Below are 26280 nucleotides of genomic sequence, written 5' to 3'. Positions count from 1 at the left end.
CTTCTTCGGTCATCGTCAGGTTCACAGGTAACTGACCGGAAGCTGACCACATGTTTGGAAGGGGTTGTGTAACAGAGTGTCGGAATGTAGAGGCCGGTGTTAGATGTTTCAATATATAATTTTATTTATTTTATTATATTAATATAGGTATAAAGGCTTCCTTTATATTGGTTTATTTTGGGTTTAAGTTGTTGTATAAGTAAGGCTTCTTTAATTTTGTTTTTGTTTATGTTTGTTTCTTTATTTAGTATTTGAGTGTTTTTATGGTTATGTTGTGTTTATTTGACTTGCAGTGTTGAAAACGTGTGAAGGTGACTTTTATGTTCTTTGAATCTGGTTTCCATTTTTCTACTTGTTTCTCCAATATAGAAGTTGTGGCAGTTATCACATTGTATTTTATAAATAATGTTGGTGTGGTGTTTGTCAGTGTAGTTCTTACAGAGTATAGACCTCAGTTTTGTGCCTGGTTTTTGAATAAATTTGGTATTAACTGGAACGCCATATTTTGTTATTAGTTTTTGCCAAATGTTGGTTATTTGTTTGCTGATGTCAGGAATATATGGTATGCAGCAGTATATGGTTTTGTGGATTTTTGATTCGTGAGATATATTTACTTTTGTTGGTTGATTTTGCTTTCTGTCTAGGTGTGTGTGTGATAATGTTTTCTACGGTTTGTGGAGGAAACTTATTGATGTTGATGAAGTATTGTTTTATTTTATCTAATTCATCATTAATTTTGTCTGGTAAGCATAGTTTTATGGCTGTGTTTATTTGGTTTCTTAGTATGTTGAGTTTTGTTTCATGTGCTGAGTCCCAAGGAATGTATAGTCCAGTATGGGTGATTTTTGGTGGATTTCTGTTTTGAATTGTGTGTCGGTTCTTGTAATTTTGAGGTTAAGAAATGATATTTGATTGCTTTCTTCCTGTTCACATGTGAAGTTAATGTTGGGATGTATAGAGTTAATGTGATTGAAAAAATTAAGTATGTGTTCTGTAGATTTGAATCCCGCAACCGTGTCATCTACATATCTGTACCAGTATAGTGGTGGATGTAATGTTGTGTTAATTGTTTGTGTTTCAACTTGTGTCATAAAAGTATTGGCTAGAACTGGTGATACTGGGTTGCCCATGCTTGGGCCATTTGTTTGTATATAGTTGTGGTTGTTGAGCATGAAGTTTGTCTTTATTGTGGTGAATTCTATGAGGGTTGCTAATTGGTTGTTGGGAATGTCTATAGATGGGTTATGGTCTTGGATATAGAGTTCTAAGGCTATCTTGCAGGCTTCAGTGGTTGGAACTTCTGTAAAGAGGGATGTAACATCGAAACTGGCCATTAATGCTTTATGATTAAGTTGATTTAGATTAGACTTGAAATTAAAAGAGTCTTTGATGAATGAGCTGGCTGAAGTTACATATTTGGAGAATGCCCATGCTATGTATTTACCAAGATTGTAATTAAACGATTCATATGTGGACATTATTGGTCGTAATGGACAATCTGGTTTATGAGGTTTGGGGATGCCGTATATTTGTGGTGTGCGTGAGTCGGTTTTACGTAGGTAGGAATAAAGTGTTTGTGAAATTGTGTTGGCTTTTTTCATTTGTAGTAGTAATTTGTTCAGTTGTGTCTCGTGTGTCTTTGTTGGATTTGTGTGTATTGGTTTAAATTTGTTCGTGTCTGATAGGATGTTATTCATTTTTTGGATGTATTCATTCGTGTTCATTATGACTATAGAGTTACCTTTATCTGCTTTTAGAACTTTTATGTTTTTGTCTTGTTTTAGGTTTTTAATGGAATTAATGTCTCTTTTTGTAAGATTGTTTTTTAGTTTTCTGTTTTGTGAAATTATGTTGATGGTTTTGTGAGAAAATTCTTTGAAAAAATCGTTTAAGATGTTGTTTTTAGGTGTTTCTGAAAAATATAAATTTTTAATTTTACCTGGGAAGTTTGGCTGTTGGATGTCAATAAAATTATCTAAGTTGTCTTCTTTCTGTTGGTTGATTTTGGTTGTTTCCTTGTTTTTGTTTTCTGTAGAAAGTATCACAAGTCTCCTGGCTAGATCTTCTAAACATGTTTTGATTTCTATGGTTGGAATGTACCTAGGTGCTATTGCGAAGTTGAGTCCTTTGTTAAGTAGATGTATCTCGTCTGTGTTTAATTGTCGGTTGGATCTGTTAATTATGAGGTTAGTCAACGGTTTGTCGTGGAGTCTTTTCTGTTGTTTGCATCTTAGTTTTTTCCTGTGGCAGATCTTTTTGTCTCTGTCATTCTTAGTATTGATTTGGTTTATGTTTTGTTGTATAAGTCCGTAAATCTTTGGTTTAATGCAGCATGCCAGTTGATGGTCTGGGTTCATTTTTTGTTTTTGTAAGTCATGTAGTTCTTTGTATTTCATGTTCAACATGGCTTTAAGTAGTTTTTTCTGTAAATTTTGGATAATGTTTGTATATTTATTAAAATTTTTTGAAAGTTTTACCTTTACAAAATTAGGGGTTAGTTGTTCCTTTCTACATAGTTGAATAAAATAGATGTCATTTCTTCCATTGATAATTCGTTGGTTTAAATTTCTTCGTTTCTTAACGATTGTGTGAGCATGTACTGTTAATAGTGGTGTACGATGTGCTAGTTCAAACATAATGGTAACAGGTAAGTTCAAATATACTGAGATGACCGAAGAAGGTTTAAACGTTGTTCTCTCTTCTACGTAAAATATTTTCTCAACCCAAACAAGCCGTTTTTGCATATATATATAATGGACATAAATGCCTCAGAAGACAAAAATATCCTTTTTTTTATATAAATGTGGTGAGATCTCATATTTGGGATCAAAACAAAATGTTCTTCAAAATTATCTTAACATGTTCATGGCATTTTATGTGGTAAGTTCACAAGTCTTAGCTTTGCAAATCATAACATGATTTATCTGGATTATTCCAAGATGAACTGACAAAAAGATAATTCTGGAGAGGTTTTCTCAGTTTTGCTACAACCAAGACCACAGTAAGTAGGCAATTTGTTAAGAGTTAAGTCAAACATATGCAATCATAAGACACATTACTCAGGAATAAAGTGTACCTCTAAAGAACAATTTAATAATGTGTACATTACACATGCTACTCGGGAATAAAATGTACCTTTAAGGAAAAGTTGTATAATGTGTATGTTACACATGTTACTCAGAAATAACGTGTACCTTTAAGGAACAATTTAATAATGTGTATATTACCCATGTTACTCAGAAATAACGTGTACCTTTAAGGAACAATTTAATAATGTGTATATTATACATGTTACTCAGGAATAAAGTGTACCTTTAAGGAACAATTTAATAATGTGTATATTACATGTTACTCAGAAATAACGTGTACCTTTAAGGAACAATTTAATAATGTGTATGTTACACATGTTACTCAGAAATAACGTGTACCTTTAAGGAACAATTTAATAATGTGTATATTACCCATGTTACTCAGAAATAACGTGTACCTTTAAGGAACAATTTAATAATTTGTATATTATACGTTACTCAGGAATAAAGTGTACCTTTAAGGAACAATTTAATAATGTGTATATTACACATGTTACTCAGAAATAACGTGTACCTTTAAGGAACAATTTAATAATGTGTATATTACCCATGTTACTCAGAAATAACGTGTACCTTTAAGGAACAATTTAATAATGTGTATATTATACATGTTACTCAGGAATAAAGTGTACCTTTAAGGAACAATTTAATAATGTGTATATTACACATGTTACTCAGAAATAACGTGTACCTTTAAGGAACAATTTAATAATGTGTATATTACACATGTTACTCAGGAATAAAGTGTACCTTTAGGGAACAATTTAATAATATGTATATCACACATGTTATTCAGGAATAAAGTGTACCTTTAAAGAACAATTTAATAATGTGTATGTTACACATGTTACTCAGGAATAAAGTGTGCCTTTAAGGAACAATTTAATGATGTGTATATTACACATGTTACTCAGGAATAAAGTGTACCTTTAGGGAACAATTTAATAATATGTATATTACACATGTTATTCAGGAATAAAGTGTACCTTTAAAGAACAATTTAATAATGTGTACTTTATACACCTTACTCAGGAATAAAGTGTACTTCTGAAGAACAATCTAATAATGTGTACATTACACACCTTACTCAGGAACAAAGTGTACCTATAAGGAACAGTTTAATGATATGTCTGTTACACACCTTACTCAGGAATAAAGTGTACCTCTAAGGAACAGTTTAATGATATGTACGTTACACACGTTACTCAGGAACAAAGTGTACCTATAAGGAACAATTTAATGATATGTATGTTGCACACCTTACTCAAGAATAAAGTGTACCTCTAAGAAAAGTTGTATAACAGAATGTCTTATATTTTCTACACATGCTCATAACATTGTATTGACAGCGCTGATTCTAGTTTTGAGGCCTGATATTTTTCTGTTGATACAAAAAGCTGTTTACAGAATGTTCACTGAAGTAAAAACATGTTATTGTCATGAGGATAAGGTTTAACACACTAACTCCCTAGGAGTACTGAAAGGCCATTTCTAGTATACAGTAGTAAAGAATTGTTGTGTGAACTTATACGTGATTTGTAACTGCATTTCATCACTTTGATATGAATCATAAGATGTTCAGTAGCATTACATGTGTTTACCCTAACATCATACGAGGCTTACTACTATGGGATTGGGGACAGTGTAGAACCTACTGTTAAAATACGTCAGGAATGATTGGTCACTTGAGTGTTACAGAGTGATAATTTGTTTGGTATAGGTACTTAGGAGTCAAATGGTTCTTTAAAATTATAAATAAGAATAATTTGGTATGACTGTTTATTCATTAAAATATTAGGTTGAGGAATAATTAGTGAGCGTTTTAAATAATTTCATTCAAGCATTACATGCAAGACTATACAATACTTCAATGCATGAACACATTACACCCAAAACATTTATTATGATACTTTATTTCATGTAATACCTAGGTATATAGTATGCATTGTTTTAAACGAAATTGCAAGAAATTAAATGCGAAAAGCAGATGGTGTCGAAAATGCTCGATTTTGTCCACTTGACATTCCATTTAATGAGCTGAAAATGAAAGCAAAAATTAAAGACATATGAAAATCAAACACACCATATATTAGAGCAAAAAATTATCTACCAAATGACATGAAATATTTTTGCGAAAGCATTTCATTTATGAATATATTTTTTAACTTGAAAAAACGCTCACGAATTATTCCTCAACCCAATAATATAATCATGACAGCAGTCTGTCATGTAGTCTGTCATGATTATATTATCATCTTAGTTGTGGACAGTTTGTTACTAGTTCAGATGAAATTGTAAAAAATTGAATGGACTGTGTATATATATATATATATACATATCCTAAAAGGTAAAGTTGTTTGGACATTTAGGGACTATATATATCCTATAAAGGTGAAGTTACTGGGACTTGTATGAACTATATCTCCTATCAAAGTTAAGTTATTAGGAATTATGTGGACTATAGATCCTGTGAAGGTGAAGTTATTAGAAACTGTATGAACTAAAAATCCTATCATGGTAAAGTTATTGGGACTTGTATGGACTACATATCCTGTCGAGGTGAAGTTATTAGCAATTGTGTGGACTACACATCCTGTCGAGGTGAAGTTATTAGGAACTGTATGAACTACATATAAAAATACCCTCTCGAGGTTATGTCGTAAAGAGTTTTATCAATGTATTATCTGTTGGGGTAAAATAATTAGCATTTTTACACCTGTCAAGTTGGTATTTTTAGAGATCTATGACTTATTAATAACGGAGAGATAGTGGAATTCTGGTGTTAATTTTGAAGAAACAAAACCTTTTTCTTTTGTGTTGAGTATTTTATGGTTTGTTATTTTTCTGTGTATTGAGTAATGTTTTTCCTACAATTTTAGCTAACCAGTTGCTTCTCCCATACCTTGGTGTTGGAAAAATATTATATATGTATTGACTGGTATTATGGAACAGGTTTCCATGAATGTCTCCTATTATTTATGGATAGGACCACAAAATAAAACAATTCCATTTTGCTAAATTGTTTTTCAGATGTTCAAACAGTTGCTAGCTGACAAACAGGACAAATGGAGTCATTGTAAGAAAGAAGGAACAGAAAGACTGAGTGAGTTAGCTGACGTTTTCTCGGGCACCAAACCACTTACTAGAGTTGAAAAGAATGGTGAGAATAAATGTCAGTTCACTGGAAGTCTCTTGTTTTATTCACAGGAACATTTTTAATGTACCAGTTACGATTAAAATCATAATATACATAAGATTTAGTTTATTTGGATGATTAGATGAATTTCATTTACTCTCATTTGCATTATCGTAAATATTTCAAGATTTGTGCTAGTTTTATCATTATGTTACACTTATTGCTCTTCTTAGAAAATTAGTTTGTGGCAACTTTAAATATCTAATTTTAGAAAATCTTCAACACTGGTTCAGTGAAATGGCCAAACAAGTAGAATCACTGACTTATGAAGATACTACTGCTACGGGTCGGAAGATGGTTCAGTTGATTCAAGCTCTGGAGGAAGTGAGTACTTTAAGTAGTTTAGGTTGGAAATTTCAACTTGTTTATTATATATCAAAAGGTGAATTTGAGAATCATTAGAACTCGAGAAAAGTGTCTTAATCATATGTAGTTTAAGATGTGTGGAGTGTAGAAATAATAATTCCAGATTTAGTGTTTTAAAATTTATATTTTGTCACTTTTAAGACTCTAGTATGATTAAATAAAACAATGAAAAGGTAAAAAATTTTTTGCAATTTTTGCACAGATGAGAAGTGTCCTTATAAACTACCTTTCCCTAAAGTAGAGTTTTATATTTTCCTTTTTAGAGTAAGATTTACTTCCCTTGTGGTTTTCCTTATATTTCTCACATTTTATTTGTAAAATATCTCATTCACAATATTTTTTGGCTTTACATTTGAGAAAGTGCTAATGAAACTCAGTTTTGAAAATGGCTACAGGCACTGTTTTAAATACAGATTATTACCTTGTGTCATTGTAATGTCACTGTTTTAAATACAGATTATTACCTTGTGTCATTATAATGTCATTGTTTTAAATACAGATTATTACCTTGTGTCATTGTAATGTCATTGTTTTAAATACAGATTATTACCTTGTGTCATTGTAATGTCACTGTTTTAAATACAGATTCTTACCTTGTGTCATTATAATGTCATTGTTTTAAATACAGATTATTACCTTGTGTCATTGTAATGTCATTGTTTTAAATACAGATTATTACCTTGTGTCATTGTAATGTCACTGTTTTAAATACAGATTATTACCTTGTGTCATTGTAATGTCACTGTTTTAAATACAGATTATTACCTTGTGTCATTGTGATGTCACTGTTTTAAAGTCCAAAAGAATTATTCACTACTGTAACACCTTGAAATAACTTAATTAAAATATCATGTCATTAAGTCCAAAAGAATTATTCACTACTGTAACACATTGAAATAACCTCATTAAAATATCATGTCATTAAGTCCAAAAGAATTATTCACTACTGTAACACATTGAAATAACCTCATTAAAATATCATGTCATTAAGTCCAAAAGAATTATTCACCACTGTAACACATTGAAATAACCTCATTAAAATATCATGTCATTAAGTCCAAAAGAACTATTCACTACTGTAACACCTTGAAATAACCTCATTAAAACATCATATCATTAAGTCCAAAAGAATTATTCACGACTGTAACACCTTAAAATAACCTCATGTAAATATCATATCATTAAGTCCAAAAGAACTATTCACGACTGTAACACCTTAAAATAACCTCATTAAAATATCATATCATTAAGTCCAAAAGAAATATTCACTACTGTAACACCTTGAAATAACCTCATGTAAATATCATATCATTAAGTCCAAAAGAACTATTCACTACTGTAACACCTTGAAATAACCTCATGTAAATATCATATCATTAAGTACAAAAAGAATTATTCACTACTGTAACACACTGAAATAACCTCATGTAAATATCATATCATTAAGTACAAAATAATTATTCACTACTGTAACACCTTGAAATAACCTCATTAAAATATCATGTCATTATTCGAAAAAAAAAACTATTCACTACTGTAACACCTTGAAATAACCTCATGTAAATATCATAATTTTGAAAGTTAAAATAATGAATCATTTTATATCAGTTTTATAACTTTTAAGTCAAAAAAACAGAACCTATCTATATGGATTATATTATAGTGGTATGATACTGAGCATTATACCATTATTCTTATATTTACTGTTGGTTGTATAAATGTTATGTGTAATATAAGAATCACTAGATAAATCATCTTGTGTCAGCTTTATAACTTGATCACTGCAACTTTATACTGTACTATGTTCTTAGTTTCACAAAATGTTGAAACTAATAACTTTTTATAAATGATTCCATTTTTGCTTTTTGAAGATAATGGCACTATTGTGCCTGTTGTATTATGTTTTGCTGACATGGCAGTAATAAATGGACAAATCTCTGATTCAGTTGGTATGACAATTCTATTGGGTTATCTTCCAGTAAGATCTGGATGAACAGTTTAACTTAATTGCTGCACTTAAACCATCAAGTTCACAACATCAACATTCAAGCATGATTGCTACATTATTTTTCTCTACCAGTTTTCTCTGTATTTGATATTAGACATATCATTCATGCATTACAGATGTTTTAAGATTCAGAAAATAGCTCAAATGGAATAGAAAACATTGTTTAAACATTTTTTTTTTTGTAAATGATATAATTCTTCATACCATTTTAGCTTTTTCCTGAGTTCTTAACTTAGCCATGTTGGCTCTCATGGTTTTGTGTCAGGTCATGGGTCCAGTAATCCAGACCTCTAAAATAATGTTAAATGGCTTCTTTTGTCTGATGAAAACAGCCAAAACTTTTCTTGAGTTACTAATTTTTTGGATCCAATCAAGATGCTGTGCTGGCTCATGTGTCAGGTGTTATAAATATTGTATAGCTTTGAAAGTTTATAACCTAGCTAGTGTGAGTTCCTAATCGTGGCATTTCTTACAGGTTCAAGAATTTCATCAGTTAGAGAGTAACCTACAAATTAAACAATTTTTAACGGACACGCGTAGTTTTATCCATCACATGCTTCGTACTATTAACATTAAGGAAGAAGTGTTAATCACTTTACATATTGTAGCTGATTTGTCTTATGCCTGGGAACTCATTGATAGGTAAGCCTACTTTACAATTATCAGGAAAAGAAATTACTGTAAATATTTTTGTTTTACAAGTTATTTCCATTTAATATTTTTGTACGTTAGATACAGCTGGATAAAGTGAAATTACTAATCGGTTAATCATCGGATTTGTTATTGATTGGTTAGATTCAACTAACTGATTATTCCAGCATGTTTTGAATGTTGTTAAAGACATTTTTAACTACCTTTTGTTTTAATCAACCGGGTAGAACATGACTCGTTTGTATATGAAGTTTAGTCACAAAACATGTAACAAACTGAAAACACAATTACAATTGTTCTGTGAATTTATTCCCTCATATTTTTACAGTAGTACTAAAATTACAGAATCTTTACTGATGTAAAAAAACATTACTTTGTTAAATTTATTATAAATTGGAAAGATACTAATAGGTACACTGCATGGCCAAAAGTATGTGTACACCTCTTCTAATTAGAGAGTTCACCTATTTGAGCCACACCCATTGCTAACAGGTGCATAAACTCAAGCATACAGCCATGCAATCTCTAAAGAAAAACATTGGTAGTAGAATGGGTCGTATTGAAGAGCTTGGTGACTTTCAACATGGCACTGTCATAGGATGCCACCTTTCCAACAAGTCAGTTTATCAAATTTCTGCCCTGCTAAAGCTGCTCCAGTCAACAATAAGTGCTATTATTGTAAAGTGGAAATGTCTAGGTGGGACAACAGCTCACAAAGTGGTGGGTCACACAAGCTCACAGGACGGGACCTCAGAATACTTAAGCACTTAGCACGTAAAAAATCATCTGTCCACAGTTGCAATGCTCACTACTGAGTTTTAAACTGTCTCTGGAAGCAACATCAGCACAAGAACTGTTCATCAGGAGCTTCATGAAATGGGTTTCTGTGACCGAGCAGTCACACATAAGCCTAAGATCACCATGTGCTATGCCAAGCGTCAGCTGGAGTGGTGTGAAGTACACTACCATTGGACTCTGGAGCAGTGTAAATGCATTCTCTGGAGTGATGAATAGTGTTTCACTATCTGGAAGTCTGATGGACAAATCTGAGTTTATTGGATGCCAGGAGAACACTACCTGCCTGAATGCATTGTGCCAATTGTAAAATTTTATGGAGGAGGAATAATGGTCTAGGGCTGTTTTTTCATGATTTGGGCTAGGCTCTTTAGTTCCATTGAAGGGAAATCTTAATACTACAGCATACAATGGCATTCTAGAGAATTGTGTGCTTCCAACTTTGTGACAACAGTTTTGGGAAGGCCTTTTTTATTTGAACATGACAATACTCCTGTGCACAAAGCGAGGTCCATAAAAACATGGTTTGCTGAGGTTAGTGTGGAAGAACTTGACTGGCCTATACAGAGCCCTGACCTCAGCCTCACTGAACACATTTGGAATGAGTTGGAATGCTGCCTTTTGACCCGACATCAGTGTCCAACCTCACTAATGAATGCTCTTGTGGCTAAATAGGAGCAAATCCCTGCAGACATGTTCCAAAATCTAGTGAAAAGCCTTATCAGAGGAGTGGAGGCTGTTATAGCTGCAAAGTGGGTACCAACTCCATATTAATGCTCATTGTTTTGGAATGAAATGTTCAACAAGCACTTATGGGTGTGATTGTTAGGTGTCCACATTCTTTTGGCCATGTAGTGTACATGTTAACCTGCTGAATATAGATTTGGTTATTTTGACCATCCTTATAACCATAAACTGACATTATAACTCTGGATGTAATAAGTGTTTCTTATTAATTTTAGCAAGCTTTAAGAACATCAAAAGTTCTTTATGCAATAAATAGATGTTTAAAGTACAAGGTGGTCTTCATGTTAAGAATAAAATAATTTTTTGTCTTACAGTTTTGACATTCCATTTATATAACTCTAGACCTCCTTAATGAATGTAAAATTTTTCTTTCATTAAAATTTTATATTTCATCTACTATATTCTCTTTCTAACTCTAACATAACAAACATAGCAGTATAAGTTAAAATGAAAATTAGAAAAATATAAAATAAGTTACTTTTTGTTCCCTTTCTAGATGACTGCATGCTGCAACAAAGACTTGTACAGTATAGCAAATGTTTCACTGAAAAATGGTTGAGAATTTATTATGAACTTAGCACTTACATACTGTGATGGTGTTTCATTGTCAGATGGTTGAGAATTTATTATGAACCAATTTTGTATGTGCTGAACATTCATTTGCACCATGCCTTGTAACTGCACCATCACATGACTGTATGAACTTGTACAAATAGTTCTGTAAAGAACTGAGTATTTCTCTATTATATTCTATTAATTGTAAGATTTGATATGTTATATTAGTGTTTCGCTTGCAATATTGGTTTATTTATGAGGCTTAATGTTTATAATTAACATTTCTGCTACTTCTGTCTTGCTGAAATAATCAATTGAAAATAATATTAGAAGGAAATGTGTAATCAAACTGAATCTTCTTCCGTCACCTACTTTACAACATTAAGGGTGAATGTGTAATCAAACTGAATCTTCTTCCATCACCTACTTTATAACATTAAGGGTGAATGTGTAATCAAACTGAATCTTTTTCCTTCAGCTACTTTACAACATTAAGGGTGAATGTGTAATCAAACTGAATCTTCTTCCTTCACCTACTTTATAACATTAAGGGTGAATGTGTAATCAAACTGAATCTTCTTCCTTCACCTACTTTACAACATTAAGGGTGAATGTGTAATCAAACTGAATCTTCTTCCTTCACCTACTTTACAACATAAAGGGTGAATGTGTAATCAAACTGAATCTTCTTCCTCCACCTACTTTATAACATTAAGGGTGAATGTGTAATCAAACTGAATCTTCTTCCTTCACCTACTTTATAACATTAAGGGTGAATGTGTAATCAAACTGAATCTTCTTCCTTCACCTACTTTATAACATTAAGGGTGAATGTGTAATCAAACTGAATCTTCTTCCTTCACCTACTTTACAACATTAAGGGTGAATGCGTAATCAAACTGAATCTTTTTCCTTCACCTACTTTACAACATTAAGGGTGAATGCGTAATCAAACTGAATCTTTTTCCTTCACCTACTTTACAACATTAAGGGTGAATGTGTAATCAAACTGAATCTTCTTCCTTCACCTACTTTACAACATTAAGGGTGAATGTGTAATCAAACTGAATCATCTTCCTTCACCTACTTTACAACATTAAGGGTGAATATGTAATCAAACTGGATCTTCTTTCTTTACCTACTTTATAACATTAAGGGTGAAATATTTTCATTACATTTACTGCATATCACTAGATATTTGTTTTCCTTTTAACTTTGTATAAATTTCCTGTGTTATGTTGATGATTCTTTGTAACTAAACATTTTTTTTAGTTACACACCCTACATGCAACAAGGTGTCAAGAAAGACCCTTCATTGGTGATTAAACTCAGAGCAACCTTTCTGAAAGTAAGTTGTGTGTGTTTGTTTGAAAAGGATGTTATTGCCTGCAAATATTTTTCTTGATGAAGACTCTATTCAGCTAAAAGTGAAAATTTTACTGGATAATTGGATTATAACCTACATTTTATAAAGTACATGTTAGATAAGATTCCATTGTTTTCTGTAAATTTTAAACAGATTTTCTACTGTTGTAAGATTATAGTGAATAAATGGATTGACATGATTTTCAGTCAGTATAAGACATTTATTTATGTCTATCTTATCACAAAGGATTATTTTATTTGCTACATTTAGTCACTAGTTCATGTATTAGTTTGTTTGTAATTAATATAAGTGAATGAATACCTGATACTAACATGTTTTTCAGCTTGCTTCAGCTCTAGACCTTCCTTTACTACGTATTAATCAAGCTGTCAGTCCTGACCTCATGTCTGTATCTCAGTATTATTCTGGGGAACTAGTGGCTTATGTACAGAAAGTTTTACACATCATCCCAGAAACCATGTTTGGCCTTTTAGCTCGGATCATACAACTTCAGACCAGTCAGATCAAAGAAGTCCCAACTCGTTTGATGAAAGATCAATTGAAGACTTATGCACAGCTAGAGGAACGTTTTGAGGTGTGTCACATACTATTACCTTTATATCCTTATAGTTACTTTTAACATACTCTCTATTTCATATATCAGAATTCTGTTATGTTACCATCATCCACTTAATATTGTTGATTAATTAAACACACACCTTGGACAACTATGTCAGCCACGTGAATAAATATTGTTGATTAATTAAACGTGCACCTTGGACAACTGCGTCAGCCACGTGAATAAATAAATATTGTTGATTAATTAGACGTGCACCTTGGACAACTACATCAGCCACGTGAATAAATAAATATTGTTGATTAATTAGACATGCACCTTGGACAACTACGTCAGCCACGTGAATGAATAAATATTGTTGATTAATTAGACGTGCACCTTGGACAACTACGTCATCCACGTGAATAAATAAATATTGTTGATTAATTAGACGTGCACCTTGGACAACTATGTCAGCCACGTCAATAAATAAATATTGTTGATTAATTAGACGTGCACCTTGGACAACTACGTCAGCCACGTGAATAAACAAATATTGTTTATTAATTAGATGTGCACCTTGGATAACAGCTTTTTAGCACAATACTGTTTGAATAAACCTTATGTTCAGTTTCAGAGCATATCTTTTTGGACTGCAAGCCAGGCCTCCATTCACATATCCTTTAACATGCCTTTTTTTTACATTCTAAAAGCCTGTTTGTGAACATTCATTAGTATTATCAAAATTACACAAACTATTTAAAGTTTCTAGAATACCACCCACAAACATCTAATTTCTATTTCTTATGCTACACAAAAACGCTTATTCTGATCTCTTCAGTCCAGCTACCTGTAATATTGTTCAGTTGTTTCATTATATCACAGCATTTAGTATGTTATACTTTTGTTCATGTTCTTGATAGGTAGCTTGTTTAACTCACTCCATATCTGTGTTCACTGAGGGGATACTGATGATGAAACGAACGTTGGTCGGAATAATTCAACTAGATCCTAAACAGTTATTGGAAGATGGAATACGTAAGGAATTAGTTAAACAAGTGGCTTTTGCACTTCACCGAGGGTTAGTGTTTAATCCCAAAACAAAGGTGAGATATGTGTAAATACTTGAGAAAGAAAGATCACTGTAGAAAAATGATTATACTAGTTTAATTATAGATCATTTGTTGTAAACTTAATTATCATTGAAAACACTGAACACTCTTTACTTAAAGTAATCTGTCAATTTTCTAACTTCAGCCAATAAAGTTTAGTAACTTTATAACCGATAATATATTTAGATCAAAGGGCTTGACATTCAAGAAATATTTATGTATTTCCTTTTTTTTTTTTCCAAGAAATTCATCATTCACTATCTCTAAAGCAATCCTGTAATAAGTAATTTTTTTCTCCTATCTTTAAATGTACTTTTTACATTTCTCCAGTTGTCAGGTACAAGATTTTCCCACTTTGTTCAACACACTGCTGATTACTTACAAAACTGATGCAAGTCTAATAACACAATATTTTGAGATGAAAAGTCTGAGACTGAAAACAAAATTATTTCACATATTAAATAAGAAACCTTTGTTACAAATCACAGCAAGTTAGCTTCTCTGATAAGAAACATATCTGTAAATCATGCTTGGCTGAAAGCCAGTGATGAAAATCACCACAGGGTGGTATTTGATGGCAAGGAAGAATTTTGTTGGCCATTTGTCAACAAATTGATAATACTGAAACATGACATGAAAAACTTGTTAACTTTGTGAAAGAATAATGTATCTCACTGAATTCAGAGTTCTGTTGTGGAAAATTATTAGTGTTTTTTTATAGTTATTAGTGCACAAGTATATGGGATAGAAATTTAAGTGCAGTAAGTTTAATATTTGCAGTCATGAATAACTAAATATTAAGTTAAATGAACTAAACTTCCTGTCAAAAAAAAAATTAATGTATTGCTTAGCAACTCTCTCCAGGCTGTGTGTTATTGGTCATGGCCTTAGCTTACTCGCAGATAAATATATTGCTTAGCAACTCTCTCCAGACTGTGTGTTATTGGTCATGGCCTTAGCTTACTTACAGATAAATATATTGCTTAGCAACTCTCTCCAGACTGTGTGTTATTGGTCATGGCCTTAGCTTACTTGCAGATAAATGTATTGCTTAGCAACTCTCTCCAGACTGTGTGTTATTGGTCATGGCCTTAGCTTACTTGCAGATAAATGTATTGCTTAGCATCTCTCTCCATACTGTGATATTGGTCATGGACTTAGTTTACTCACAGATAAATGTATTGCTTAGCATCTCTCTCCAGACTGTGATATTGGTCATGGCCTTAGTTTACTCACAGATAAATGTATTGCTTAGCATCTCTCTCCAGACTGTGATATTGGTCATGGACTTAGCTTACTCACAGATAAATGTATTGCTTAGCATCTCTCTCCAGACTGTGATATTGGTCATGGACTTAGCTTACTCACAGATAAATGTATTGCTTAGCATCTCTCTCCAGACTGTGATATTGGTCATGGACTTAGCTTACTCACAGATAAATGTATTGCTTAGCATCTCTCTCCAGACTGTGATATTGGTCATGGACTTAGTTTACTCACAGATAAATGTATTGCTTAGCATCTCTATCCAGACTGTGATTTTGGTCATGGACTTAGTTTACTCACAGATAAATGTATTGCTTAGTATCTCTATCCAGACTGTGACATTGGTCATGGACTTAGTTTACTCACAGATAAATGTATTGTTTAGCATCTCTCTCCAGACTGTGATATTGGTCATGGACTTAGTTTATTTACAGATAAATCTTCAGATTTTTTTTGTCTGATCTGTTTTCATCCACGATTTGTTTAATTGTTTCTCTTTGATGTTATAATGGTCCCAAGAGTCCAGCAGTGTTGGTCAGATACATTATTATCAAGTGTCATATTAGTCCCAAATGTCCAGTAAGCAAAGAATGTTAGCTACCACATGTCCCTCTGTTTTAACATATCAGGAATGATTTTATCAGAAAAGTTGTCATAATAAAACAAGTTCTGTAACACAGAAAATTTAATGTATACAATCCAGTTCCTTTATTTGTCATACAGTATGGTAGGAAGTGTTTTATTATTTCTGGAGACTCAATGTATCATACTTTTGTTTTTCCAATAACCACTTTATTGTCCATACTTGTGTAATAAACTTTCTTAAAGAGTATTTGCATAGCACCATAACTGCACTATCTATTGACTGTTAAAATTCATTTTTCATTTATTGTTATGTAAAGACCATCCATACCATTGGGTATGATACTCAATGTATCATACTTTTGTTTTTCCAATAACCACTTTATTGTCCATACTTGTGTAATAAACTTTCTTAAAGAGTATTTGCATAGCACCATAACTGCACTATCTATTGACTGTTAAAAATTCATTTTTCATTTATTGTTATGTAAAGACCATCCATACCATTGGGTATGATACTCAATGTATCATACTTTTGTTTTTCCAATAACCACTTTATTGTCCATACTTGTGTTATAAACTTTCTTAAAGAGTATTTGCATAGCACCATAAATGCACTATCTATTGACTATTAAAAATTCATTTTTCATTTATTGTTATGTAATGACCATCCACCTTTCAATTCTTGTGATGTCATTTAGGGTTGACTGTTAAACATTCAGTCATGACATTTATTGTTATGTAAAAACCATCCACCTTTCTACTCATGATCACATATTCTGTCAGAATATGACTTACAGTTTTATTTAAGTGCTGCACTTTGAACCAATACCAATGATAATTATTCTAGAACTTGCTATGTATGTATCCATTTCTAATTACAATTAACATTAAACCTACATCTAACATTGAAGTATAATTCTATTCATTATATTCTTTTTACAATATTGGTGGCACTTTAATAAACTTCATCAGTAATTTGATATACAGAACCACATATGATTTCCTAAGAATTATTGAATTCTTTAGTCTAGTGACCTTGTCCCTAAATTAGAAGCACTGGGCCAAGTTATGGATGGGTTCCGTCGTTCATTTGAATACATTCAGGACTATGTCAGCATCTATGGTTTAAAGATATGGCAAGAAGAGGTTTCCAGAATTATCAACTACAATGTAGAACAGGAATGCAATGCTTTCTTGAGACACAAGGTGAAATTGTTGCAATAATTATTTTAATTTTTTGAATGTGCTTCACATGTGTAGTTCATAATTTATGTGAAGCTCAAACACATTTAAATACAGTTATACATGTAATATGTAGCCTTTCAGTAAATATACAACTAATCAAACTTCCTCTTGCTATGATGATAAATTTAAAGAAATCTAGTATAAGCTCATAAAATGTGTTTCAATACAGTAATTATTAATTATTAATAATTATTTTATGAACTTAAATATTAAAATTTGTATTTTTCTTAAATGATAACAGAATGATACATTGTTTTATTATTGTTACAACAATTAACATCTTTTAATAGGTTCAAGATTGGCAAAGTGTATACCAGTCCAAAAATATTCCCATACCTAAATTCCCTGCTTTGGATAATTCATCTGTTAACTTCATTGGTAGACTAGCAAGAGAATTGTTAAGAATAACAGATCCAAAGTAAGTTTTCATGCATTTAGTTTGAGGTTGCACAATATTTCCAGCCTTAGCTAATGTTAAGCAAAAGTAAAACAGATTTAGCTTTTATATAACCTTACATAAACTGCAAATATTCTACAGTACTTTTATAAAATATTTATAAAGATTTAGTTAGTTTGGCATTATATAAAAGTAAAATAAGAGTTGGTTAACTCACACTGCATATCACGATACTGTAATGAATGTTTTGGTTAACTCACACTGCATATCACGATACTGTAATGAATGTTTTGGTTAACTCACACTGCATATCACGATACTGTAATGAATGTTTTGGTTAACTTCACACTGCATATCACGATACTGTAATGAATGTTTTTATTTAATTTCATTGAAACAAGAATTTAAATGTTTGCATATTCCTTTCAGAACTTGACATTTCTTGTTTGACCCAGTAGCTATGGCTGTGAAACTTCAGTATACCTCTTCTGAGATTCCTCAGTCACATCATTGACATAATTTTGAAGCTTCAATTGATATTTCAATCTTTTATTTCTCTTTGTACTTCAGAATTTCACAGCAGGTAGTATTTAATCAGGGAGTCAAATTTATTCCAGATATTGGGTATCTCAGTTCTCTGTTGACATTGTAATTTGGTCAGAGAGTCAAACTTATTCCAGATATTGGGTATATAATTTCTTTGTTGACATCATAATTTAGTCAGGGAGTCAAATGTATTCCAGATATTAGGTATCTAACCTCTCTGTTGACGTTGTAATTTAGCCAGGGAGTCAAACGTATTCCAGATATTGGTTATCACACTTCTTATTTAATGTTGCAATTTTGTCAGAGAGTCAAACATTTTTCAGATATTGGGTATCTCACTTTTCTGTTGACGTTGCAATTTAGTCAGGGAGTTAAACTTATTCCAAATGTTTGGTATCTCACTTCTCTCTTGACATTGTACAGTTGGAGGGTGGGACCATGGCCATTGATTTGGATTTTCAAAACAATGAATTTGATTTGTCAACTTTTTCTTTTCTTAGTAGAGGTGAATGAAAGAACCTTTTATGTTATGTTGGCCAAAACCCAACTTTAGATTTCATTAACCATTTCACTACAGACAGGACAAAGGGCATGCATCAATATGTTTCAATATGTATATTTTCAAACTTAAATTAAACAATTTTGTTATTGAACACCAAAATACCCAGCTTCACTCAAGTTATTAGATACATATTTTATAATTGTGCAGTGTGTGTGTTTGTATTTTGAATGTACTTTAGGTAGAAGATAGAGCCAACTAATGTATAATAAAACTCTTTCCTTTAAGTTAAGAATTATTTATTTTCATCTTAGTACTTTATCACTGCAATAATTTCACATCACATTTTATCAGTTTTCTGTAAATTACACTGGTTTACAAAGAAATTGAGGCAAGCACAAAAATAGCTGTTTTAACCTAATTTGGGGGTGCTGAATTCAGATTTGAAATCCGTTTTTACTCATCACCTCTAGTTTTTTAGATATGCATACTGTACATTTTGTACACATACTGTACATAAAGGCGTATATGCATTCAGGGTTAATTTCTAATATTGTGTGACTTGTGTCTTATTTTTTAGTTATTATGCAATAAATGTAAGTGATGGCATTACATTATATATATATATAGCTATATATCAAGACAGATTTTGGCAGTTAAGCGTAGCCAACACGTCTCAATCAACAGCCAGTAGTGCACTGGCAGTCAGCGCAGGAGGTTGGTGTCCCTCGACAATTGTGTTACACAATCTTTTGGGTATATATTTGTATTACAATTTCCAACGACGCACATAATTATTATTGCCTTACATATGATTTAATTTTACAAAGTACTGTTGCTTTCTCTGTCTCTGGGATAGTCGAGCTGTATCCCAGCATTACAAGCAGAAAGACTGGGGGTCTAGAAGCACTTTCGTTCCTGGCGAACACAGCGTCAAGGAGAATCCTCTGGTTGACATGAAGAAGGTGCTTCTTCTTCCTCTTCACACCAAGCTTGGTTTGATGAAGAATTTCGTGAAGGCCATGGACAAAAATGGTGCTGCCTTCCAACACTTGTCTACTGTGTTCCCAGGTCTCAGTGCTGCTAAGCTCAAAGAGGGCATCTTTGTGGGACCTCAAATCCGAGAAGTGCTGAAGGATACTGATTTTGAGGAGCTTCTTACCTTAAAGGAACTGAGAGCATGGGAAGCATTTAAGTCAGTCTGTAGTGGCTTCCTTGGTAACACGCAGCTGTACCAAATTACCAAGCCTGTATTGAGAAGTTGCTAAAGACTTATGAGGATATGGGATGCCGAATGTCACTCAAAATTCATTTTCTTCATTCCCACCTCAACTTCTTCCCTCCAAACCTTGGAGCAGTGAGTGATGAGCACGGAGAAGATTCCACCAAGACATTACGAAGATGGAGAGCAACTACCAAGGCAAGTGGAACCCCAGCATGATGGGAGACTTCTGCTGGATTCTCTTGCATTGACATCCAGAGGCAAAATACACCAGATCATCTAAGAAAACACACTTCTAACTGTCTGCGGTACTATGAATTGTGTGCATTGTGTCATCCAAGTATATTTATTCCGTCAATGTTCTTTATCTATTCTGTTTTATCTGTAATAAGCTGCTGCAACTGTTGAAATAAGCACGTATATACTCTGTATATACTAAAATGAGACTGTTTAAAAGCCAGAAAACTAGAGGCGATAGAGCAAAACTGTTTATAAATTTGAATTCAGCACACCCAAATTAGTAAAAAACACCTATTCACATTCTTGCCTCAGACAAAAAATATTTTTTTGTAAACCAGTGTTATTTATCATTGCGGTGTCTCTGGATAGACATCATTAGTTGGCAGTAAGTTAACTTCTTCGTGGTTTTACCTTCAACATTTTATTCTTTCATTATTGGTTGCCAGTACCAGTTCCTGAACTTATAAAAACAAATGCAAAATTGTACATTCAAATTTTATAAAACAGACTATTTTAAGTATTTGTCCTATTTTATAAAACAGACTATTTAGCAAGTGTTTGTCCTATTTTATAAAACAGACTATTTTACAAGTGTTTGTCCTATTTTATAAAACAGACTATTTTACAAATGTTTGTCCTATTTTATAAAACAGACTATTTAGCAAGTGTTTGTCCAATTTGATAAAGCAGATTGTTTTACAAGTGTTTGTCCTATTTGATAAAGCAGATTGTTTTACAAGTGTTTGTCCTATTTGATAAAGCAGATTGTTTTACAAGTGTTTGTCCTATTTGATAAAGCAGATTGTTTTACAAGTGTTTGTCCTATTTTATAAAACAGACTATTCAGCAAGTGTTTGTCCAATTTGATAAAGCAGATTGTTTTACAAGTGTTTGTCCTATTTGATAAAGCAGACTATTTTACAAGTGTTTGTCCAATTTGATAAAGCAGATTGTTTTACAAGTGTTTGTCCAATTTGATAAAGCAGATTGTTTTGTCCTTAAATTGTGTAACTGCAAAGAAAATTTAAAATTTTCAAATCTCTTGTGTTTTACCAAAATTCTTTAACCATTTTGTTTTGAAGTCAATTTCCCAAACATTTATTTAAACCTTTTCTTGTATCCTGATGGTCTGTTCCATGTGACCTGGGAGGTCATGATGCCATTGCTTCTCTTCATGTTGCCTTTAACTGGCTAAGAAATATTTGCCCCATATCTTATTGAATTTTGTTTATTTTTGGCAAATTTTTTTACCTTTTCTGTTTCAACATTATTTGGTAGAAAACATCCACATATTGTTCATTCAGTATACAAGAAATAGGAAAAAATATAATACTTTGTATAGACCTTCAGGAAGCATAGGGAGTTATATGGCAAAAAGGTTTTTTAATTCTAATCTTAAAAATAATACCTAGGCCTACAGATTCCCTCAGTATGTGTGAGAAGTTCCAGATCTTTCAGTTCTTTCCTGTTGGAGTGGTCACACTCACACACAGAGACGGGCTATTTTATTATTATTATTATCATAGATGTATGAATTGTAGTTTGTAATGTAATATTATATATATGTTTTATTTCCTTAAACTGAAAGAAAATTGTTAAATATCCTTTCTTATGTGTGACATTGCCTTCTGTCCTCATCTTAAATTGGTCAGAGCATATTGTATTACACCTACCATACAGCATCTTTAGTGGTTGAAAAGCTAGAAACTCTCACAGTTGGATTGAAGGGAAAACCTGGATTTATAAGGGAAATATTAAGTCTATTGATTAAGTTGTTTCTCTGAATAGAAATAAATTTTTGTTTTAGTAACTTGCATGTAGATTAGTTAGAAAGCCAGGTAAGTTAGTGATTTTATGAATACTAGTGTAGTTATTTGATCATATTTTGTTTTTATAAGATGAATTATTTAAATCTACTAAAAGTAATTTGTCCACAAATTATAGTGAGGCTTAGCTAGTATGACACACGACTACAAAACCAGTTGAATGACGTACTGTAAAAGGTCTTGACATTTGCACTTCGACCTTACTTGTATATATATATAGGGTTAATTTAAGGTTGTCTAAAGGAAACAATAATTCCTTGTTTGGTTAACTGTGAGCAATATAATGTATTTTGAAGCTTCACTGACTTAGTTATTTACTAAATAATTATTGTACATTTGAAGAACTTGAACATTACCAGTAATTATTTTAATTGTTTCAGAACTACTGTATACATTGATCAGATGAGTGGTTGGTATGATTCCAAAACCCACAGTGAAATCATCAACATGAGAATATTTTCTCTCATACAGGTAAGTTCTGATGAAACTTAAGGTAGGGTGAATAAAAGTTTTAGCATATATCTTATAATATTAATATGCAAGTTTTTATTTATTATTTCTATATATACATGTGTATTCATTATTTTGAGGGAGTATACACTGTATTGTGTGCAATAAATGTGTGGAATAAGATAATTTGTTTCAATTATTTTTAAATAGTAGAAATAAGGTATTGAATAAAAAGAACAACAGAGGGAAATATAAATACCTAAACACAACCAGGAAGTACTGTAGTTCCTGTTCCTATAACCTCATTAACCTAAACTTGTATGTATTGATGTTTGGTAGTTGATTTCATTACCTTATTTGTAACAAGTTTTTATTTTTGGTATCTTTCTGCTACTGTCTTTAATTTTCAATAAGAGTTCTATATCAAGAAATTGGCTTTTTTTGGTTACTTTCAAATTCTTGGGAGAATGTTATATAAAGAGTTGCTAACAAGTTCCATGCTTATCTAAGAAATCAGTAACAGAAAAACAATATTATTTTCTGAATGGTGAGCTTTGTAATATTTATCTTTCTATAAATGGTGCTGGGCATGCCCATACCCTTGCTTTAAATACATGGGTTGACAGTTTGTGCTGTCATTCCACAAAACATGCACTGTAGTGTACTTTGGTGTTTGTGTATGAGAATGGTTTTTATATCCCACTATTCAGTCATACACGAGTAGCCATAAAGTTAATGGTGGGTAGGTTGACTTCCTTCTATTTCTTATTTTTAAGCTAGAGAAGACCATACAGCTAATTCTTGTATAGCTTTGCACAAAAACACCACATATAATATTCCATATTTTATTGATTTTAAAGTATTATTGTCATAGAGGTTACTTAACTTGTACATCTATTTTTATCAGTAAAAGTTTTAGTTCTGTATTTATTTAAGATATTTAGTATTTTTAGCTACTTTTGTAAAAAAGGATTGTCTTTGTAAGTTATAAATTACTATTAAAATTATTCAAATTCTGATCTATATATTTGGCTACTTTCAGTTAAAAGTTTTATAACAGCAAAATAAATAACAAATGTTAACATTTCCAGAGGAGTGTTGGAACTCCAGGATTGACTGGGCTTGACAAACTTTTGTCCTTTATGATTGTCACTGAACTTCAAACCATAGTTGCTGCTATAGAGAAGTCAGTATTAAAGGACAAGACATGGATGGACACTCTGAACGCTCTTCACAGCTGCATTAAAGGAGGTCACTGTCTTGTCGGTAAGTCTTCAGTCATACTACATTGAGTGTCAGTAGTTTTGTTACTTCATCAAATTTGTATAAATTTCTTGAATGATTCTTTATACTCATGGTTTTCACAAACTGGATGGTATGTTGGACTCTTTTAGTTGTAACTAAATTTTTGTTGATTCATTTTTAAGATTTACTTAAGTCCTGAGTATTCTTGTTAACTGCCACATTTGTGTCGATGATAGCCTAAAACTTATATTATTTTGTTTTTAAGATAAAGTAACGGCATGCATTATCTAGTTTTACTATTATACTTCTCTAATAGAAGTTGTTTTGCATATTAATGTATGAACTTGTGGCAAATCTACAACTAAGTTATCTAAGCTTGTGAGATACTGTGATAAATACTCCTAATGAAATAATGCATTTTATAAGTTAATAAAACTATATTTAATAAACTATGCTCTGTACCACATTCATTTGTTATATTTTCTCTGGATAAATAACTTGCTCTGATTATAAATTAATATTATCTCTATGATTCCATTAAAGATGGATATTTCTGTTCATAAGTTCTGTACTTAGTTTATTAAAAAAGAAATGTGCTAATGACACACTAAGCACTTTCCTTAATTTGTTTACATTTAATCATATTTATTCTGTCCCAAAATCAGCCCCTAGATAATTTCATTACACCCCACAGCTTTAATAAACCTGTGATCAATATTTAAAGATATTTCACATACAAAACAAATCTTTAAATTCATATTACCTTTATGAGATTATATACATTAAGTAAATCTGTGGAATTATATTTCAGTTTCAAATAACATTACTTTTGTTTCATAATGGAAGTGAGCTGATGAGACCAGCATCAGCTATTGTAATTTACTTTTTATTTAAGATCAAGCAATTACTAGTGTAACTAGTTAGTTTATAGTACAACTACCAGAGTCCATGTTAGTTAGTTTATACTAGAACTACCAGGGTCCAGGTTAGTTAGTCTCTAGCAGAGTTACCAGATAAAAGAACTACACTGCACAACTACATAGTTTCTCTGTGATTCATGATCATACAGCCTGCTGCAGTAACATTTTATAACTGTATTTTGTATTTCATATGGAAGGTGTATGTACATATATGTATGTCTATTTTTGCTGATGAAATTTTTTATATTGAAGGTCAGCCGGCAAGAGTGTATGGTCAGGCCATGACAAAAGCTGCAAAATCACTGACTCCGTTTTTAGAAAGTATTCAGAAGGTAAGTGTTCAAAGTATGAATTTATTTCTATCAGAGTTTCATGCACCAACATAATATTGAGTATGATGTCAGAGTTATAAACATTTAATGTTACTGTACATTACAGTATCAGTTTACAAGGATGTTAAAACTTTAGACAAGCTCTACAACTTTCCTAAATGCATGTGTAAACTTATAACAGACAAAAGTATTTTTATTTTCCAGATGAACACCATTTTGTACACAGTTTCTTCCAGTAAAGTTGGAAATACAATTGACATTATTTCTACAGTTCCAGATTGAACTGTCTGTGTGCTCATTCAGTTCAGTGATTACCTGCTGTTTTATTTTACCAAAAGACATATAATGACACTTTGTTTTCAGGACAGAGCTTTGTCTCTAGTTTGAAAGATTAAGTATAGGGAAGTATTTTAAGGCTTTTATACCACAGAAAACCAGTTAAATTGTTATTATTGTTATAGAAGTTTGTGGAAAGAGAAAGACTAACATTATAAAACTTATTGTGCACAAAAAACCAGTTAAATTATTATTATTATTATTATTATAATAGAAGTTGGTGAAAAGAGTAAGGCTTACATTATAATACTTATTGTGCACAATAAACCAGTTAAATTATTATTATTATTATTATAATAGAAGTTTGTGAAAAGAGTAAGGCTTACATTATAATACTTATTGTGCACAATAAACCAGTTAAATTGTTATTATTATTATTATCGAAGTTTGTGAAAAGAGTAAGGCTTACATTATAATACTTATTGTGCACAATAAACCAGTTAAATTGTTATTATTATTATTATCGAAGTTTGTGAAAAGAGTAAGGCTTACATTATAATACTTATTGTGCACAATTAAGCACTTAAATTCTTATTATTATAGAAGTTTGTGAAAAGAGCACGGCTTACATTATAATACTTATTGTGCACAATTAAGCACTTAAATTATTATTGTTATAGAAGTTTGTGAAAAGAGCACGGCTTACATTATAATACTTATTGTGCACAATAAACCAGTTAAAGTATTATTATTATTATTATTATAGAACTTTGTGGAAAGAGCAAGGTTT

At 31.7% G+C, this 26280-nt stretch overlaps 1 protein-coding gene across 1 annotated transcript; it reads left to right on the top strand.

Moving 5' to 3' along the window:
- The first annotated feature begins 6118 nt into the window (after nt 1-6118).
- Nucleotides 6119-25652, top strand: LOC143241855 (WASH complex subunit 5-like). Its single transcript, XM_076485133.1, has 12 exons — nt 6119-6249; nt 6497-6609; nt 9135-9301; nt 12680-12755; nt 13117-13368; nt 14253-14435; nt 17319-17498; nt 17828-17955; nt 22648-22738; nt 23809-23983; nt 25135-25214; nt 25419-25652. The coding sequence occupies exons 1-12, from the start codon at nt 6120-6122 to the stop codon at nt 25494-25496; spliced, it is 1653 nt and encodes a 550-aa protein (XP_076341248.1). The 5' UTR covers nt 6119; the 3' UTR covers nt 25497-25652.
- The last annotated feature ends 628 nt before the right edge of the window (nt 25653-26280 follow it).

This window comes from Tachypleus tridentatus, unplaced genomic scaffold, assembly GCF_004210375.1.
Source record: "Tachypleus tridentatus isolate NWPU-2018 unplaced genomic scaffold, ASM421037v1 Hic_cluster_1, whole genome shotgun sequence".
NCBI lineage: Eukaryota > Metazoa > Arthropoda > Merostomata > Xiphosura > Limulidae > Tachypleus > Tachypleus tridentatus.
The sequence above is the reverse complement of the archived record's forward strand: the minus strand, read 5'-3'. Positions and strand labels throughout refer to the sequence as shown.